This window comes from Microtus oregoni, unplaced genomic scaffold (assembly GCF_018167655.1).
Source record: "Microtus oregoni isolate MIOR12 unplaced genomic scaffold, Mior012 000065F_ref0000479, whole genome shotgun sequence".
Taxonomy (NCBI): domain Eukaryota; kingdom Metazoa; phylum Chordata; class Mammalia; order Rodentia; family Cricetidae; genus Microtus; species Microtus oregoni.
This window is the reverse complement of record NW_024543875.1, coordinates 7796343-7815964: the sequence shown is the minus strand read 5'-3', so window position 1 is coordinate 7815964 and position 19622 is coordinate 7796343. Positions and strand designations below refer to the sequence as shown.

Below are 19622 nucleotides of genomic sequence, written 5' to 3'. Positions count from 1 at the left end.
TGGAGGGGTGCTGCTTATTGGCTTGTTCCTCATAGCTTTATTCAGTCTGCTTTCTTCTGGAACCCAGGACCACCAGTCCAGGGATAGAACAGCCTACCATGGGCCGGGTCCTCCCCCATAGTTAAGAAAATGCCGTACAGCTAGATCTTATGGAGGCATTTTCTCAATGGACGTTCCCTTCTTTCAGATGACTCTGGCTTGTGTCAAATTGACACACTAGCTAGGACAGGTGATCTCTATTGCACTCTGCCTTATTCCCTTAAGGCAGGGTCTCCCACTGAACCTAGAACTCAGCATTTTCCAGCTAGACTGGCGTAGCCATAGCAGCTTTCTGTGTGTGTTGTAGAGGACAGAATTCAGACCCTCATGCTTGCACAGCAAGTGCTGTACCCACGGAGCCATCTCCCCACCCCATAAAGACATTTGTGTGTTGAGACAGGGTCTCTCTGTGTAGTCCTGGCTGCTCTGAAACTCAGTATGTCGACTAGGCTGACTTTGAACTCAGAGAGATCCTCTTGCCTCTGCCTTCAGGATTAAAAGTCTCTGTAATATTATGACAATTGGGAAAATTTTAAGCTTCTATCAACTGATGATTGATTGATTGATGAGAACATTGAGTTACAGCTATTTAAAAATGTCTTCACCCATGCCTTTCTTGGAAGGCAATGCTGTAACCTGATGTTCTCCTTAAAAAAAGCTTAAAAGCTTTCCAGGTGCCTCAGTATTATAGACCTTTTATTTTGAAGGTCATTAATTCAATTTGCCAGTTAAGATTAAAAACAAAACAATAAAAATAAAAGCAGCTGGGCATGAAGGCTCATGCCTTTAATCCTAGCCCGGGGAGGCTAACTCAGGTCAATCTCTGAGTTCAAGGTCAACAAGCAAGCCAAACAGGGCTAACCTGTGAGACTCCAGCAAATTGCAAGCCAAACGAGCTACACCGTGAGACTCCTTTATCAAAAAATTAAAAAAAAGGAAAAACAAAAAGGAAAGAGAGCAATCTAAAACATCAAATACATGATGTATCATTGTTTTGCTGTACAGAACACGCGGAGTGGAGGCTCTCAGTAGACTTTGAGGACAGCAGAGGAAAACAGAGGAAAATGGGTCCCCGTGGCTATTGTAAACCTTTTCATACCTTTTCCAAGTTTTTTCTTTTACAGCCAGTGGCTTATCACAAAATCTGGGTAATTTCCAAAACTAGAACCCAACTTAAAAATGCCACGCATTCCATTGAGACTCTTTTCCAGCCTCCCTCTGCTCACTTAGAATGAGGGCCTCTAAATATCAAATCTGGGGAGGCAGGGACAAGGGTGGCCCCATGGGACAGCGTGATGTCTCTTCCTGCCAGGCAGGTGCTCTGTGCCTCTGGAGCCCGTGGAGAGTGGGCCTGTCCTGTAGGTTTCCAGTTTCAGGTTTTGTTTTTTGTTTTTTTTTTTTTTTTTTTTTTTTTTTTTAGTTTTTCGAGACAGGGTTTCTCTGTAGCTTTGGAGCCTGTCCTGGCACTAGCTCTTGTAGACCAGGCTGGCCTCGAACTCACAGAGATCCACCTGCCTCTGCCTCCCGAGTGCTGGGATTAAAGGCGTGCGCCACCACCGCCCGGCCAGTTTCAGTTTTTTTTTTTTTTTAATATTTATTTATTTATTATGTATACAACATTCCTTCCATGCCTGCCTGCATACCAGAAGAGGGCACCAGATCTCATTATAGATGGTTGTTAGCCACCATGTGGTTGCTGGGAATTGAACTCAGGACCTTTGGAAGAGCAGTCAATGCTCTTAACCTCTGAGCCATCTCTCCAGCCCACAGTTTCAGTTTTTGATTGATGGGGATTTTATAAGATTTGATAGGTGGGGATTTTATAGGTGGGGATTTTATAAGATTTGATAGATGGGGATTTTATTTATTTATTTAAGATTTTTATTTTTATGTATACAGGGTTCTTCCTACATGTATTCTACCTACAGTACAGAAGAGGGCACCAGATCTTATTACAGATGGTTGTGAGCCACCATGTGGTTGCTGGGAATTGAACTCAGGACCTCTGGAAGAGCAGCCAGTGTTCTTTACCTCTGAGCCATTTCTCCAGTTGCCTAGATGGGGAATTTATAGGTGGGGCTTTTATATGATTTGACAGGTGGGGATTTTAACATTTATGAAATGGGGAGTGAGTCGAAGGAAGCTTGTGATTCAGCCCACAGTGGGAGCCCACCGTAACCCCCCCATTTGAACCCACACCCGCACACGCTGCACAGGTGCTCTACCATCAAGCAGTATCCCAGCTCAGCCCCGCGTGTTTTGAGGCACGCTCCAGACATCACTGCATTTGTGGATGGTTCAAGTGTAGTGCTAGAACAGGGCTTCTCAACCTGTGGGTCACGACCCCCTTGGGGGAGGGCATCCGACAACCCTTTCATAGGGGCTGCCTGAGACTATTGGAACACACAGATAATTACATTGCGATTCATAACAGTAGCAACATTATAGTTAGGAGGTAGCAACGAGATAATTTCATGTGTGTGTGGGGTCACCACAACATGAGGAACTGTATTACAGGGTTGCCACGTCAGGAGGGTTGAGAACCCCTGCTCTAGAAGCTGGTATAGGAAACAGTCAAACTACCCATGCCAAAATACCAGTGTCCAATTCCATATACTTAAACATTCAGTTTTTGTGGAAGCTTCTGGTGGTTCGTTTTGACTTGGCTACGTGGTCCCCTTGAGGGGTCTGAGCACTCTTGAGGGCTGGTTATCTTTTTTTGTTCAGTCACTAGGCCGAGTCTTTGCCTTTTTTTTTTTTTAACATTAGTTACTCTTGATCTAGAATCCCTTCCCAACTCCCCTTTCCCTGCACTGCCCACCATTAACTGTGGTGTATCTGCTGGTCTCCAATTCCATGTGGATCTCTGCATTCTGCAGCAACAGCAGCAGACCAGAGCTGCAGGCTCCGAGGGTCTCCAGGAGGCCCTGTGGTGGACCCTTCCTTCAGTAGACCCTTCAGATACCAGTTTATGCCTCTCTGTCCTTTTTGTCCTAGAAAAGAATTTTAAAGGTAACTGGATTCCGAGGTTGGCTGGCCCCAAGATGTCTTTTTAGGTTTTGAGGACACACTGTTGTCAGGGATGTTGGCACTGAGGGGATCCTTTATCCTTGAGGGCTGCACAATGTTGGTTTCTCTGTTGGCTAGAGCACCTCTGGCCAGAGGTTCCACATCCAATCACTGAGCGGCTAGGGTTGACTGTGGAGGAAATGGAGGTCTCCAGTTTTTGTGGCTGACTTTGGAGAAGCTGCAATGATGCCTTTGCCATCAAGCTGATATGAATTCAAACCCGATTGGTGGCATGGTATGTTCTATTTGGCTGCTTTTGTTATATTTGCTGGTGCCCAGTCGTTCTGGCCGGTGGGGATGCCTGGGTCAAGGTCTTTGGACCCTTGCTCCATCTCTGCAGGATGCTAGCATCATCTCTGCTCTAGGCTACGCTGGATCACGCCTTCGCAGAGCTCTAGTATTGGATATCGCTGGCACAGGCCATGGCTGTCATCTGGCTTTTTCAGTGGGTCGAGGTGGGAGGTGTGTTTTGGAGAAGGAGCCCCTCATTACTGCACAGATTCTTCCTGCTGAGCCCTTGTGGCGAAACCAGCTCAGCTTCAAACTGGGCTCCACTCTTCCACCACCTGTGTCCCAACCATGTTTCTTAGGAACCCAAAGCATTCTGAGATGTGGGCCATAGCCCATGCTGCTTTCATAAGCGAGAAAAAAGATGCCAACAATGTGGTTGCTGGAGCAGTGGGTGGATTGGAGTGTTATACACTCAGGGTTCACTGATGTTCTGGCAGAGATGAGCCTCAGAGTCACCATGAGCAATGCCTTTAACCAGATGCTCCACCAGCTGGATATGCGTGTCCATTTGAGTGGCTTTGTTTCTCACTTTTGTTTGTTTTCTAATTTAAAATTTGTATTTATAGTGTATTTTTCATTTTAAATTTCTCTAAGTAGTTATTTGATAAATTGTTCCTCAAAGTCAGATAGTTAAATGCATCTGTCTCAACTCCAGTGCCCAGAGCTCCCTCCAGGTTGGGACTTTCTAGGTAGATGGGCAAGGTCCATTTATGGGCTAAGCTTTTTTTATTGTGATGAAATGTTCTAAATTGGTGGTCACAGTAACTGCCCCTCTGCGTGTGTCAGAGCCATTGAGCTGTAAATATTCCTAGGGAGATTTTTAAGGAGTGCTGTATGAAAGGACTGCCTTTGCAAGAGCTTCTCTGCTGCTTCTGGGAGTCACTGTAGGAACTTCTGTGTTGAGCCTGTATCCCACCCCAGCTCTACGCTTGGCTCTTGGCTCTCCTTGGTTTTATCCCTCTCCATCCATCCCACCTGCAGCCATTGTCCACAGTCTGCCACGCACATGCCAATCCAGGTGGTCCTGCTATGCAGACCTGCCTTCCTGAGTCTGGGACGTGGGGCACACCTACATCAGATGAGTACTTGCCTCTTAAGATCTCCTGCATGAGCCCTAGGCCTTATCTTTGGGTCACCCTAAAACTGAAGCAGTGGAAGAAGAACCTGGCTGTGTCTTTGTTGCAGACTGGCCTTGGAAGTCACATAGCTTCTTTTTTTTTTTTTTTTTAAGTGTAGTCCAGACTGGCCTCGAACTCGGATCCACCTGCCTCTGCCTCCTTCAGCAAATCCTACTGGTCTGCGCCACCAGAACTGGCCACATAGCTTCTGAGGACTGGAAAGGATGTGTGTGTGCACGCACACGCACACACACACACACACAAACATACACAGACACACACACACAAACTCACTCACTCACTCACTCACTCACTCACTCACTCACTCACTCAAGGGTAAGACACTTCCTGATGGGCATCCAGCCATTTCTGGGGATCCAGACCCTGAGTGCCAGTGGCAAATGGAACAGATCTGTAGAGATGCATGATGGCTGCAAGCGCTTCGTGCTTTTCTCAGCAGTTTTCAACTCTAAGCTTGCTTGGCTCTGAAAACAGGAGGCCAGAGAACCTTCAGGTACCTAGGGGCATCACATGTCCTGCACGACTCAGTCTTGGGCCACCCTTGGGCCTTTGCTCTGTCCATTTGTGCCCGACTGTTCCAGCGTGTTCGCTCTCTCGTTCTGCATTTGTGGGTCTTGATCTTTAAAAGAGGCACCAGTAAAATTGACTCGACTCATAGCTGGGTGCCAGACGGCTCCACTTTGTGTGGTGCCTGTGGTCTGAAAACCGCAGATTTGGTGACAGGTTTTTACTCCTCTTTGGTAGCCACCTCCTTGGGGAGAGGTCATCCGCTGTCAGCTTCCAGTTGTTTACTTCCACAGCATGCTGACAGGGCACAGCCTGTGACCTCACCTCTGTTTCAGCCGGTTAAACCCCAGAAAGCGAGAGTCTGCCAGCTGCCCGAGGTGCCCTGGAATGGAAGGCTCTGGGCTGTTGACCTGGTGCAGTACCAGCAGGGAGGTTAAAGCATAACTATTGATTGATCCTGACGCACTGTGACCTGTTCCAGGTGAGATGTCTGCCCAGGCAGGCGGAGTTTTTTCGTCATGATGTCGCTGAACCATGCCTGCCATATTCACCGTGAAATCGGCTGCCCTTTGCGGTGGACCTGTGGCTCTGTGTGCTCTAAGATAGCTGTACCACGTGGCCTGTAAGAGCATTTCAGCCCCAGATTAACCGTTCTCAATCCCAGGCTGCCTGAGCTTCTAGGGACGTGAGAATTGGGGCTTGTCACACCAAGGTAGTAATGTCCCTTGGCTGTAGAAAGTGAGAACTTGCTGGCTTAGATGTTGGTGGGTGTTTCCCCCTCGTCCCCTTCCCTCGTTCTCCCGTGCACCGTCTGAGGGTCTTATCAAGAGAGGGTAGATTGGAGAACAGTTCAGAAGGTGAACTTTTGAACACACAACAAGAAAAACCTCTTTTCTGCCTTGGTGTTTTTGTTGTTTTGTTGTTGTTTGTTTTTAAAGAAATGTGTCTCTGCCAGGAACACCCACTTCCCAGTGTTAAAAACAGTCTGTTTTTGTCTTCTTTCTTTCTGTTTTGTTTCTCTCTCTTTTTAAATGTAGCCACAGACAGTAAGGATGAAGAACTCAAAGTCCCCCCCAGGCGGCCCTACCTGGGTATGTACTGCAAGACTCTCACTTCCTTTCCCTCTGTCAACACTTCTCTCTGCACTTACCTGATCTCACAAGCTGCTTCACCAAGCATGTTCACGCATGATACACTTAAGCCCACAGCTCTGCTGCTCTCAGCCTGGAATATTTAGAACCTGCCGATTTCAAGGGAGGGGTGGACCAAAAGGAAAGAAGAATGGATGCAGAAAATTCAAGACTGCAAGCTTTTAAGTTTATTACGAGCTAATTCTTTTTGATGGTGTGCAAAGGGAATTATCATCACCAGTACCTCTTGAATTGCTCATTGCTGCTCTGTAGCGATCACGCCGGCTTCTAGTGATCCGTGCTGCAGCTTCCCTGGACTGTTGGTTCTGGACCAGTTCCTGGACTTTTTGAGATTGCCCACATAAAAGGTCCACGTCATCTGCAAGAAGGGACAGCAGTTTGCGTCCTTTCCCGCCTTCCCTGATCACCCCGGCTGGATGGAGATGAGAGAAGATGTGTGTGTTCCACTCTGGGTTCCACTGACGACTTCTGTCCTTCCTCATTTAGGGTCACTTTGTCTTTTCACAGTTGCCTTTAATGGCTGAAGGGAGTGCTTGTTATTGCAAGCAGAGGGGGTTTGTTCTGCTGTTGTGGACGACACTGGCTAAGCACTGTGCTGTGTCTGTGGAGATGATGGCTAGTTTTGCCTTTTATTCATTTTTATGGTGACTGGCGTTTGATTATGGTGTCTAGTTACTTCTTAACTGCTGGATGCCATTGTTAATACTATGCTGAGGATTTCTTTTGTCTCTGTTCCTGGAAAGTTTTTGGTCTGGAGTCCTTTTCTTGCCATGGCTTTGGTTTTAGTATATCCTAAATGTAGGCTAGAATTATTCTGAATACTAGATAATGAAGTAAGTTCTTGTGTTTGTGAAGGATTGGGCTAATTCCTCTTTACAATTTTCGTACGAGTACCTGGTAAGGCTGGTAACAGTGTCAGCTCCACCTATTGTTCCATGCCCTTCTGGATCTTCTGTTGCTTTCTTCACCCATCATGGTTCATTAGTACTATGGCTGGGTTTCAGATTCATCTCAACAGACTTCTCCAGCTGTGGGCGTACAGTTTTCCTGTTATCTCTCTCTCTCTGTCTTTTGAAACAGGGTTTCTCTGTGTAGTTCTGGCTGTCCTGTAACTCACTTGTGTAGACCAGGCTGGCCTTGAACTCAAAAGAGATTGCCTGCCTCTGCCTCCCAAGTGCTAGGATTAAAGGTGTGCACCACTACCGCCCAGCAAGGACGTATCATTTTTCTTGGTGCTCTTTTGTAATCTGCCCTGAGCATTTGGTGCTGGTCCTTCTTTTATTCCCGACTCTGGTAACTTGAATCCCATCTCCACCCTTTGTTTTTATTACTCATAGGAATGTCAATTTTATTGATTTTTCAAGGAACCAACTTTTGGTTTTATTGGTTTTTCTTTATCTAGTTTACTTAATTCCACTCTGACTCCCCCACTTTGGTTGTTTGTTTCCCACCTGGTTTTGCCACAGTTTATTAACATGGAGGATACTGATTTTAGTTTTTTTTTTTCCCCACTACTTTGAAACATCTGTGCTCACAGCCATAAAGCCACTCTGTGATGGTGGACTGGCCTCCTGTGTGTTTTGATCAGTTGTACTTTTTCCTCTCTGAAAGTGTTTTCTCATTTTCTTCAGTCCATTTACTATTGAAGATGCATCCCACCCTTCAGGTTTGTGAACCCCTCACATCTCTTTGCTGGTTTCTAGGATCGCCTGCTGTCACTGTAGAGAATGTGTTCAGATATTCTGAGGGGAAGCTTCGTTCCAGGCCCCTCCTCTGGTGTTCCCCCTCCGGGAGATGGTCTTTGTTGGCATAGAGAGGATTCACTGTTGAGGGGAGGAGGGTACCTGTTGAGTCATGGTTCACAGTGATACTATGGTCTTTCCTCGTTATTCAGTCTGCCCAACTGTATCCATTTTGAAAGTTGGCACTGGAATTTCCCAATGTCTGTTAGTTGTGTTCCTCCCCTTTCATTTCTCACAGTTGTTGCTTTTATGATTTTGGACAATTGTTAGGGCCGTATGTAGTGTGTCATCCTGCTAGGCTGACCTTTCCTGTCCGTGCAAAATGTCGCCTATGACATGGTTTTGTTTTAAAGTCTCCCTTCCTGCTCACTGTTGAACCTAGGGCCCCATGCAGGGTAGGCACCACCACCAAGGTACCTACCGCCCCGGCCTCCTTTTTTCTCATGAGACTGGGTTCGCTCAGTTGCCTAGGCGGAACTGACCCTGCAGTCCAAGCAGGCTGTGAAGTCCCAAGTAGCTGGCTGAGTCGCTGGCCCACCCCACAGTTCTGGCTTAAGCCTTACTCTAATATTAGCCTAGCCTCTGTGGATCACCTGTGGTTACGCTTTGAACAGTAGGTGGATGTCAGATTCAAGGGCATCCTGGGCTACATAGATAGCAAGAGCTTGTCTCAAAACAAAATTAAAAAAAAAAAAACTCTAGGGCCGGGGAGTTGGTTAGGTTCACTTTAGGTGACTGCTGATGAGCATGGAGACCTGCGATGTGTCCTGGGACCCCTGTGATGTGGCAGCGGGAAAGGACCAGCTCTCACATGCTGACCTTTGACCCTCGTGTGCACAGCATCGCACTCACACAGATAAATGCACACTAAAAATCAAAATGATTCCTACCCTATTACCTGCTTAATGTTTAATTAATGTTTTAATTTATGTCATTATTTCTGTCTTTTGAGTGTTCTTTAACTTTAAGATAGTTTTTTGTAGACAATTGACTAATAGTGTGGTATTTAATTCCTTTAGTAATTTTTTTTTAACTATAGATAGCTTTTTTTTTTTTCAGTAGTTTCTCTGAGGCTTACAATACAGATTTTTGCTTGTCAGAATCCTTTTAATTTGTCCTAACTTCATTTTTGTGGGGAGATTGTTGTAGTTGGAGCGGCGGGCTGCATCCCCGGCACCCGGCCACCCCCACGGCTAGCTTTACCTGAAATAATTACACGGAAACTGTATTCTTTTAAACACCACTTGGCCCGTTACATCTAGCCTTTTCTCGGCTAACTCTCACACCTGGACTAGCCCATTTCTAATAATCTGCTGTAGCCCACTAGCTGGCTTACCAGGAATGATCTTAACCTGTGTCTGCCTGGAGTGGGAGAATCATGGCAACTCCTTGACTCAGTTTCTTTCTCCCAGCATTCTGTTCTGTTTACTCCACCTACCTATGTTTTAACCTATGAGGGCCAGCCAAGCAGTTTCTTTATTACTTAACCAATGAAATCAACAGATTGATATATGACACTCCCACATCAGGAGATAATGGAAAATCCTGCCTAATTCCTCCCTCTGTTTTTTGCTGGTGTGAGGACTGTGTTTGCAGTTTGTTTATGGGTGTTACAAATGTAAGCATGTATCTTCTAATTGTTACTATGTATAGATTTTACTCCTTTCAAAGATGAGGGGAGGGAAGAAGTTAGTTACTCTGTCTCGCTTCCTTACAAGTTTTGGCCAGCCTCCCTTCTGTCTGTGGGTGTGCGTTACCACCTCAAGCATTGCTTTCCTCCTGTGCTGTTTTGGAAACTCTCTGATGGAAGGCATTTTAAAACATCCCCAATAGTACTATAACATATTGGTTTTCGGCAGTTCCTTTGTAATCTGGTTAAGACAAGAAAGGCGTGCATGTGTGTACTTGTATTCTTAGAGTTTTGTTTAATCTTCTTTTTGTGTGTGGAGGGGATGTTTTTTCTTGAAACAGATTTTTCCAGTGCAGCCGAGGCAGTCCTCCGCCTCCTACCCTATCCCTAGTGCCAGAATCACACGTGGGACCCACTCACTTGTGTCTTTCATTTTTATATACACATTCCAGTTTTGTCCTCTGGGTCCATTCACGTGACCTCTGATGTCACTTGATTTCCACATGGAAAGCAACAGTTTCCCCAGTTCTTGTTTATCTGGGGACTTTGCTTTCTCCTTCAGTAAAGAGCTGTCTTAGGAGCTGATTCCTGGCTGATGGTTGTTTTCCTCTTCAGCACTTTGAACACCACCCCTCTGCTTTCTGAATTCGGCTGTGTCTGGTGAGAGAGCAGTGAGTGGCTCATCTTACTGGGGGTTCCCTGTGAGTGACATCATTTTTCTCCTGCTGCTTTCAAGATCTTGTCTCTGTCTCTGACATTCAGCCGTGGTTGGTGAGGTATGGGGACCTGTGTTTTGTACTTTAAGGTAATGGGGCTCCTTGGGTGGGCAGGTCTGTTTAGAGTCTGTGCTCACAGACTCTGAGTCCTTTTCATGTTCTTTCCCTCTCTCCTCCCTGTCAGGATGCTCTTTATGCCTGTGTTGCTGCACTGGGCCCTGTCTGTGTTTCTCACAGGCACTGTTATTGTTCTTCTTCAGGCAATGTAATGTCCATAGAATTATCTTGAAGTTCCCTGGCCCTTCTGTTAGTGCAGGTCTCTTGTTGAGCCCAGATAATGGGTTTTAGTTCAGACACCGTCTGACTCCAGCTGCTCCTGGTTCTCAGTGATTGCTCTTCCTTTAGAAATGCTCTTTTGTCGGGTGAGATGATATCCTGGACCTCTATCAGTTCTTTATATCTAGTCTTTGGTTTCCTTTAGTTCTACATATATTTGCTATTCTACATATACTTGCTATTCTGAAGTTTTTGTTTTGGTTGCTTTTTTTGTTTTTTGGGGTTTTTTTTTCCTGCTTAGTCTAATCTCTCTTCACAAATGTTTCTTGTTTTTTTGTTATTGTTTCCCCCTCTGTAGGGACTGCATCTCCCTGTTTGCATACTGGACATTTAAGGTTACTATTGTGACAGCCATGGACACTAATCTCATACCTGGGGGAAGCTGTCTTATTTGCTAGTGTCCCAGTTTGGTTGGACGGGGCAGTCTGAGTCCAATCTTCTGCTGATGAGCATGGAGACCTGCGATGTGTCCTGGGACCCCTGTGATGTGGCAGCGGGAAAGGACCAGCTCTCACATGCTGACCTATGTTCTACATATATGCAGATAGTTCTCTCTGGTCAACTTTGCGCACTTGGCCTCCACTACCTGCAGTGATGGCTCTGTTGATGTGATGGTACTCTGGGTGATGCCACATCGCAGTGGGCACTGGGGGACATCAGTGGGCACTGTGGGGTCATCCTTATTGCTTCCTTTCTCCTTCAAGACAGTTTCTCGCTAAGTAGCCCTATGTAACCCAGATAGCCAGGTATTTGCCATCTTCCCAACTTAGTTCCCAAGTGTAAAAATTCTGGGGGCCCGACCACCTCAATCCCTTCTTTGTCATCCAGGACCCACATCTTCATTCTCTTGCTGCCCTCTCGAGCCCACACCTGTGCTCTGTTCTCAGTATCTGTCCCTTGGGGAGAGCCTTGGATTCTCTGCCTCCATACCTGTCCCCAGGACAGAACCTCAGATGCTGCTCCAGAGCCGGTAGCAAGAACAGTAGTGAACCTCTTGGGCCAACAGCTTCCTCCGAGAACAGGCCCTGGGTGACCTCTGGTCTTCTCCTTCTGGAGGGAGTCCCCACTCTGTGGATGCTGTGATGGTGGCCCCCAGTATTCTCAGGGGGCCTGTCCTGAGTGTGCTGGCTGGGCATGGAGCCCGGAGCAGAGGAGCTAAACGGGAAGAGATGCTGACCGCAGCTGGACCACCGCTGCGTGCATAGACCAGCTGTCTCTGTCAGCTCAGTTCTCTGCAAGTACTTACCTCACTGTTCTGTTTAACTTGAGCCCCTGGGGTTAGAAGTAGGGAGGGCGCTTCATTCAGGCTGACCACAGGCCTTGATGCTGTCATCGGTCAGTGCCATCGAGGAATAAACTCGGGGTGGAGTGTTCCATGGGGGCTCACTGTCGACACCGAGCAGTGTTGCTCATCAACTGCCGCAAAGCAGGAACCTTAAACCTTGTTGGAAGTGAAGGCACCATATTGGGTGGTAAAGCTGTTTATTGTGACGCCCCCTGGGCCAGAGCCTTGCTGGGCCCTCTCAGTTGTCTGGGAGCTGTGTGGAACTGTTTGGGGCAGAGGTTGCTGTCATCCACTGCAGTATTGGTGGCCTGAAGAGTGCTCTCTGCAGGGTGATGTGACAGGCCTGGGCCGCTGAACCCTCTCTCCTCGGCTCATCTCTTTGCTGAAGGGAGCCCCGCTAAGGAAGAACATTTCGTGCTGACCGACCGCACCCTCCAGTGTTACCTGTCAATGCCATTGAGGGGAAAACTTGGAGTTGAGTGTTCCAACCCTCTGGTATGTTGGTAAGGAGAGTCAGAAAGGACTCCTGAAGAGAGAGACAGCATCCACAACACCAACACCTGTACGTACGGAGCACCCTGACTCCAGCTTCCCCGGCTTTCGGAGTCACTGCCACAGTGATGTGGTTATCACCAGCGGCAGTGCCATGACATGGCCTTATTTGTGCAACTTCAGATTGAGACGCTGGCCTCCATCCCTGCTTGCTTTACTCTGGCCAGGCAGTGGATGCTCCCAGTCAGTTTCCCAGGGGACCCTGTCTGGAAGCCAGGAGTGGGGAACTGAACATGGCACACCGCCAACAATGCTGTCCAGCTTCCCTGGTGAGCTAGGGCTCCATTCTCAGAACACTGATTCTGGGTCGCTGAGTCGTCCTTGCCAGTCCTTTGTCTGTTGTGGGTGAGGGCAGTGCTGGGGAGGGTCCATACCACCAGTCTGGTCTGGAAGGCCAGGAAGGCCATTTCAGCTGTCCTGGAGTCCTCAGGGCAGGCCAGACCCTAGGTCAGAAAACCATCTGAGTCAGAGCTTCCCATTTCAGGCACCAGAGAGAGGAAGTTCAAACAGGCAGAAACCAGAGCCCAGCACACCTTTACCAAGGTCAAGAGCAAATCAGGGATCCGCTCTTGAGGGTACACTCCTGGGGGTACGATAACAGAGTCACAGCAATTTATTTGGGCTCTTTTGTCTGCAGCACACTGAGACCTGTTGACATCAACACTCTGGGAAGTTATGGAGAGACAGCCTTGTGTTTGGGAAATAACAACTTCAAATGGCTCAAGGGAAGAATAATAATTCTAGTCCAAATTTAACTTGGCGATGTCCAAATAAATAAACAAACAAACAAATAAATAAATAAAATAAAAACAAAAAGCTCCATGCCTAGCCAGCCTGCTTGAGATTCATGCACAACTTTCCTTCTGCCACTAATGCTCACAGGAACTCTGACTGACAGGCACAACCCCTAGTCCCAGGGCCAAGCCTGCACAAGATTCCAGGGTATGGAGCCTCACCTAGAGAGATGACAAGAGCCACCTGGCCCAAGCCTGCTATAGGCCAGCAGCAGCACCAGGTTTCGCTCCATCCAAATTCAGGTCAGATCCATCAAGAGAATTTTAAGATAACAGCAAGACCTCCTGCAACATGTGTATGTGCTTCGTGGGGAGGGGGTTTGCAAGGTGGCTCTGCCCTTGTGTTGCTGAGCCTGATTCTTCTTGGTCTCCAGTGCAGAACCCTGGTCAGTTGTTGAATTGCCCAGCTGGGGGCAGAGTACTGTATTTCCTGTCTCCTCTGATGGTTTAAAGCTGTCTCCCCTAATGCCGCTGTCCCCCAGAATGGTGGGAGCTGTTCTGGATTGTTGACCCAGGGCTCTGTGAGGACTGCGGGCCACGGGGATGCTCATTTTTTTGGGATGAGAATCACCTGTACCCTCATGAGGTGGCCTTGTTCAGGGAGGCTCAGGATAAGAGTGGTCATTGTTACTTTCAGCTGACGTGAATTCCTCTCGGCACTCCCAGATTCACAGACTAAGGTGTGGGTGGCCAGCTGGGCTCCTGCTGACTCCAGTCCACAGTCTAGACTTGTGTCTTTGCCACAGATATTATGGGACAGCATGGCAGCCACAGAAAACCTTTCTGGAGCTGGGCTGTGGGTCTGCCATGGTGGGGCTGAGTACCTTAGGGAACTGGAGAGAAACATGCTGCAGTCCCACTTGCCAGGTAGAGCTGGGAGGTTACATGTGGCACCATGCTGTCATAGGGTGGCCTGTCCTTACTCGGCTCACTTCCCCTGGGCCCTACGTCATGTCAGGGCCGAGTATTAGCACCTTTCTTCCCACCCCTGAGGTGAGTGCTACTGCTGGCCCTGGCGGTACCCTGACCTCTAGCTGTCATTTCTGAGAAAAGTTGAGAGACGCGTACCCTGTTCTCATTGGGTTTGCTCTGCTTTTTCAGGGGCTGATGATCATCGGCTTGAAATTTTTTTTTTTGATATTTATTGAGCTCTACATTTTTCTCTGCTCCCCTCCCTGTCTCTCCCCTCCCCCAAGGTCCCCATGCTCCCAGTCTACTCAGGAGAGCTTGTCTTTTTCTACTTTCTACTTCCCATGTAGATTAGATCTATGTGAGTCTCTCTTAGTGTCCCCATTGTTGTCTAAGTTCTCTGGGATTGTGGTTTGTAGGCTGGCTTTCTTTGCTTTATATTTAAAAACCACCTATGAGTGAGTACATGTGATAATTGTTTGGGTTACCTCACTCAAAATAATGTTTTATAGCTTCATCTATTTTCCTGCAAAATTCATGCTGTCGTTATTTTTTTCTGCTGTGTAGTACTCCATTGTGTAAATGTACCACTTTTTTTTTTATCCATTCTTAGGTCGAGGGGCATTTAGGTTGTTTCCAGGTCCTGGCTATGCCAAAGCTGCTACGAACATAGTTGAGCACATGTCCTTGTGGCACGATTGAGCATCCTTTGGATATATACCCAAAAGTGGTATTACTGGGTCTTGAGGAAGGTTGTTTCCTAATTTTCTGAGAAATCGTCACACTGACATCCAAAGGGGCTGTACCAGCTTGCATTCCCACCAGCAATGCAGGAGTGTTCCCTTTCCCCCACAACCTCTCCAGCATAAGTTGTCATCAGTGTTTTTGACATCAGGAGGTCCCAATTAGTAATTGTTTCTCTCAGTGTCTGTGCTGCTGGGGTTCTATTTAGGAAGTGGTTCCTTGTGCCAATGCGTTCAAGTGTACTTCCCACTTTCTCTTCTATCAGGTTCATTGTGGCTGGCTTTATGTTGAGGTCTTTGATCCATTTGGACTTGAGTTCTGTGCATGGTGATAGATATGGGTCTATTTTTATTCTTCTACATGTTGATATCCAGTTATGCCATCCCCACTTGTTAAATATGCTTTCCTTTTCCCATTTGATATCTTTTTACTTCTTTGTCAGAAATCAGGTGTTCAAAGATGTGTGGATTGATATCCGGGTCTTTATTCAGTTCCAGGCTTGAACTTTTGACAGGGGCTCAGAGAACCCAGGACCTGTCTGACAGCATCCCAGACACTGCCGCTCTCTGGAGGACGGGTCTTGGTCTCACTTTGCTCCTTTGGGAACGGGAAGGCTTTGCCTGAAGTGGCGCAGACAAGCCACACGAGGGTGCTGGCGGTCTGCCGTAAGAAGGGCCCTGGGTTGTAAACTTCAGGTGTCAAAGCTGCCTTGTGTAACTGTGCTGTTCTTGGTGGGGTTGGCAAGGTGGCATCCTCCACTGCCCTAGCGATGGGCCCTTGAGGGCAAACAACAGCAACAACAAAAGCTTCCTGGCCTGGCTTTGGTTTCTTTCTGCTCTCAGCAATGTGGTGGACCCAGCGTTTTTCCCTGTCACAAAAGTGTGGGGGCTACCCTGGATTCAGGTTCTGCTAGCTGGGTTCAGGAGGACTTGACTTGTCCTTAGACTTGAGAATGCTGCATTTTCTTCCATGTGCTTCTTGGCCGCTTTCTGTCCATTCCTTTTTCCCATTTTTTTTTTATTGGGTTGTCCATCCATTTGCACATCATAGAATGACATTGGGGCTTTCAGCAAAGCTTCTTTTAGGTTTTGAAGTCTAAGTGTCCTGCAGCGTTCTCTTTACTTTTACTGTCTGTCTTCACTGGGGTGCTGTGCCTCCCCTGTCATCTCCAAGTCTTCTCACAGCCTCTCAGCAAACAGCTGTCCTGGGATTTATCCCTTGTCCCTTATCCCTTGCTACCTGCTGTTGAAGGACTACCTCTGACTTCCCCGATCACCGCCTGCCATATGTGATGACGTTGCATTGAGCCAATGGCTTCTTTCTGCTACTCTGATGGGAACCTGTTTACCTCCGACGGTCAGTGAGCTCTCCCTGCAGGTGCTGGAACACACAGGGAGACAGTGCAGCCTGGACCAGCCCCCCACCCCTGCCCTGTAGTTCAGGGCAGCTCTGCTCACACCTGCTGCTCCAGAGCAGGCTCCTTTCAGGATTGGGCTTCTCATCTGAGGGCCCAGTGCCTGTGCCCCTTAGGCCATCATCAGGATGCATTAGTGCTGCGAGTGAGTCCAGGCCGGCTTGGCATCAAGAAGGCTCTAGAATGGAGATAAACTAGAGCCAAGCATAGTCTGCTGGCCACCAGCACTTGAGTCTTAACTGTACATGGCATGTGGTGATATTCCCATTTCCCCTTGCATGGCTGTAGCCCTGTAGTGAGCCCTGAGTCAAACTTTCATTGATGTGTTGATGGCACTTCTAGGCTGTTAGGCCCATATGCGTGCTGCTGAGGCTGGGGGACCCCAGAGACCCCAAACGCAGAAAGGCAGGTCTTTATTGTGGAGTTTCTCCTGGGCCCAGGCTCCAGTGGGACTTGTAACCTTGGACAGGGTGGTTCCTTAACGTCTCTGAGCCTGGTAAGTGAGGTGGGTATGGGGCCACATTACCTCCAAGCTAGACAGTGTGTGACGCACAGCAAACACTATTTGGTGCAGGTAATCTGGTCAGGGTATGCTTTCTGGGGTTTCTCCAGATTACTCCTTTTTGTCCTGGTTCACCCCCAAAACCAAAAAAGAGCTTCCCGGGTAGTATTAGAAACGACCTTTTTAAATGTGTTGAGTCTGAGTAATTGGGAGGAAGTTAGCCACTACCCTCACACATGCATACACACGCACACACGCACACACACACACACACACACACACACACACACACACACACTTTAACGTGTACCACACCAGCACAGGCTGTTTTCCTGTAGCAGAGGGAGATGGTGACCTGCGGATTCACCTACACAGTTCAGATGCAGACTGCAGAAATACTGATGCAGGGCAGGCCAGGCCTCTGAAAACCCCAGGGCTGCAGCTTTGCTGTGGTCTGCAAGTTACAATCAGTCCAGCTTTCAATTGCAAACAGGGACACCAGGTCCATCATCTGCTAGCTGTTTTCCTTTTATTCAGTGGGCTGGGGTTCAGTGGGAGAGCATTTGCTTAGAATGGGTGAGGTCCCCAGGACAATGACAAAAATAGAAAAGAAAATCCCATTCCTTATAAAAACAGCCATACGTAGCAAGAACTTAGTGCCCCGGCGTCTTTTGGCCCCACCCACCTACACCAGCTGGATGTGCCTGTCTTGGACTTGCCATCTCTGAACTAGATCAGACGTAGCGCTGCCACACTCCCTCTTAGAGGAGGTCTTCTCATCTGAAGCTTCCCTGAAGCTATCACGGTCTCCAGGGCTCCAAGTATTCATCTGCTGAAGTGTCATTTAGTTCATTTGTGTGATTTCTTGTGACTATTCCACAGAATCTGTCACCAAGCAAGAAGGGATATTGCCGTGGCCACCAAGTATGTAGTAATAGTGTGCTGGGCATTGACTGCATCCTTCCCACGGGCTAAAAACACCACAAGACTCATAGACTGATGCACTAATCCTTAGAACAGTCCCGGGGGGTGGGTGCATTAACCCTTAGAATAGTCCCGAGAGGTGGGTGCACTAACTCTTAGAACAGTCTCAGGAGGAGGTGGGTGCATTAACCCTTAGAACAGTCGTGGGAGGTGGGTGCATTTCACCCTTAGAACAGTCCCGGGGATGGGTGTCTTAACCCTTAGAATAGTCCTGGGAGGTGGGTGCACTAACTCTTAGAACAGTCTCAGGAGGAGGTGGGTGCATTAACCCTTAGAACAGTCGTGGGAGGTGGGTGCATTTCACCCTTAGAACAGTCCCAGGGGGTGGGTGCATTACCCCGAGTGGATGGAGACATATGATTAACCAAAGTTATAGAGGACAAAGCTGTAGTTGTAACCCAGGAATCAGATTCCAGAGGCTGTGGTACAATGTATAACGCTCCTTCCTAGAACTTTTGGGATTAAGTTAAAGGGCTTTAGTAGCCTCTCTGTTGACTTAACGTTGGTACCAAGGGTCTCGGGACCCTTGTTGGAATGCTCTCATCCCCCCACACTGACCTCAGCCTGCTTGCTTCCTCTCCATGCTGACTTTGACTTGCTCATGTCTCTTCTCACACTGAATTTGAGCTATTCACATCTCCCCACCGGCTTTGACCCACTCAATTTTCCTCCCACGGTGTGTATTTTTTTCTCCACACTAACCTTGGATTGCTCCAACCCATTCATGTCTCCTCACTGTATGTGGCACGAGGTTTGACTCCTCACACTGACTTGACCTGTCCATGCCTTGGTATTTCTCTCCCCATAAGCTTCAGCTGGCTCACCCAACTGAGGCGTCTCTCTCTCTCTCTCTCCCGCCCCCAGACTTTGACCCTCACCATTTCTGGCACTGGAGCAGTTTTGCAGACTACGTGCAGTGTGTCCTGGCCTTCACAGGCGTGGCAGGCTATATCACCTACCTGTCCATCGACTCGGCGTTGTTTGTGGAGACGCTGGGCTTCCTGGCTGTGCTGACCGAGGCCATGCTGGGTGTGCCGCAGCTGTATCGAAACTACCGCCATCGCTCCACGGAGGGCATGAGGTAGGGGTTTTCCTGAGGAGGTTCCGACAGCACTCCCTGGGGCCATTGAGCACTGGCAGCATGATGAAATCACCCTGCTTAAGCACACTGGGCCTTTGACTCTTGTCTGAGAAGGTATGTTTAGATGGGGTAGGGGAGGGAAGCAGAGGCCCTCGTCTGTGGAGGCCATGGCCCATCAGAAGCTGCAGATCAGTCCCAGGATGAGGGATTAAGGAGTATGGTACCTATACAACTAGCCATGCAGGGCAGGTGACCTTACCAAAGGTGTTCCAGCTATGACTTTTTCACAGTGGGACTTGCCACAGTCCACCAAAGATACAGTGTCGGAGAAGCGGGGCGGGGGGGGGGGGGAGGGAGATAAAGTTGTGCTATCATGATCATATCTGGAGACATCTGTCTAACACAGGACAGTCCCCATAGAGCACTGGAAAGTCTTGAAGAAAAGGGCATCTACTGAGCACAGATCAATGGGTGAGCTGGAGGGAAGAACCCAGTCATGTGTTTAATTTGGCACCATCCCCGAGGAACCCATGGAACTTCACACTGAGACCCTTTAACTTCTCAGAGATCCCATCCACTTCTGAGACTCCATCCTGCTTCTACCTGAGACCCTGTCCCCTCCTCACCAAGGTCACCCCACCTCTTGTGGAAGACCCTCAGGGGCCCCCTTCTCTGAGGGTTCTTTGAGCATAGTGGTGGCATTTTGATGTCAGAGGAATCATAGCCTCCTGTCTTGT

At 48.2% G+C, this 19622-nt stretch overlaps 1 protein-coding gene across 4 annotated transcripts in view; it reads left to right on the top strand.

Moving 5' to 3' along the window:
* Slc66a2 (solute carrier family 66 member 2) overlaps positions 1–19622 on the top strand; it is a 39179-nt gene that overhangs the window by 11664 nt on the left and 7893 nt on the right. For 2 of the 4 annotated variants that reach the window (XM_041640865.1, XM_041640866.1), the window contains exons 4-5: positions 6083–6136; positions 18669–18885. The exons of 1 other annotated variant lie outside the window; for it this stretch is intronic. In XM_041640865.1, the coding sequence (XP_041496799.1) occupies positions 6083–6136; positions 18669–18885 (271 nt within the window). The remainder of the gene's footprint in view (positions 1–6082; positions 6137–18668; positions 18886–19622) is intronic. One more of the 4 variants, XM_041640868.1, reaches the window with a different exon arrangement.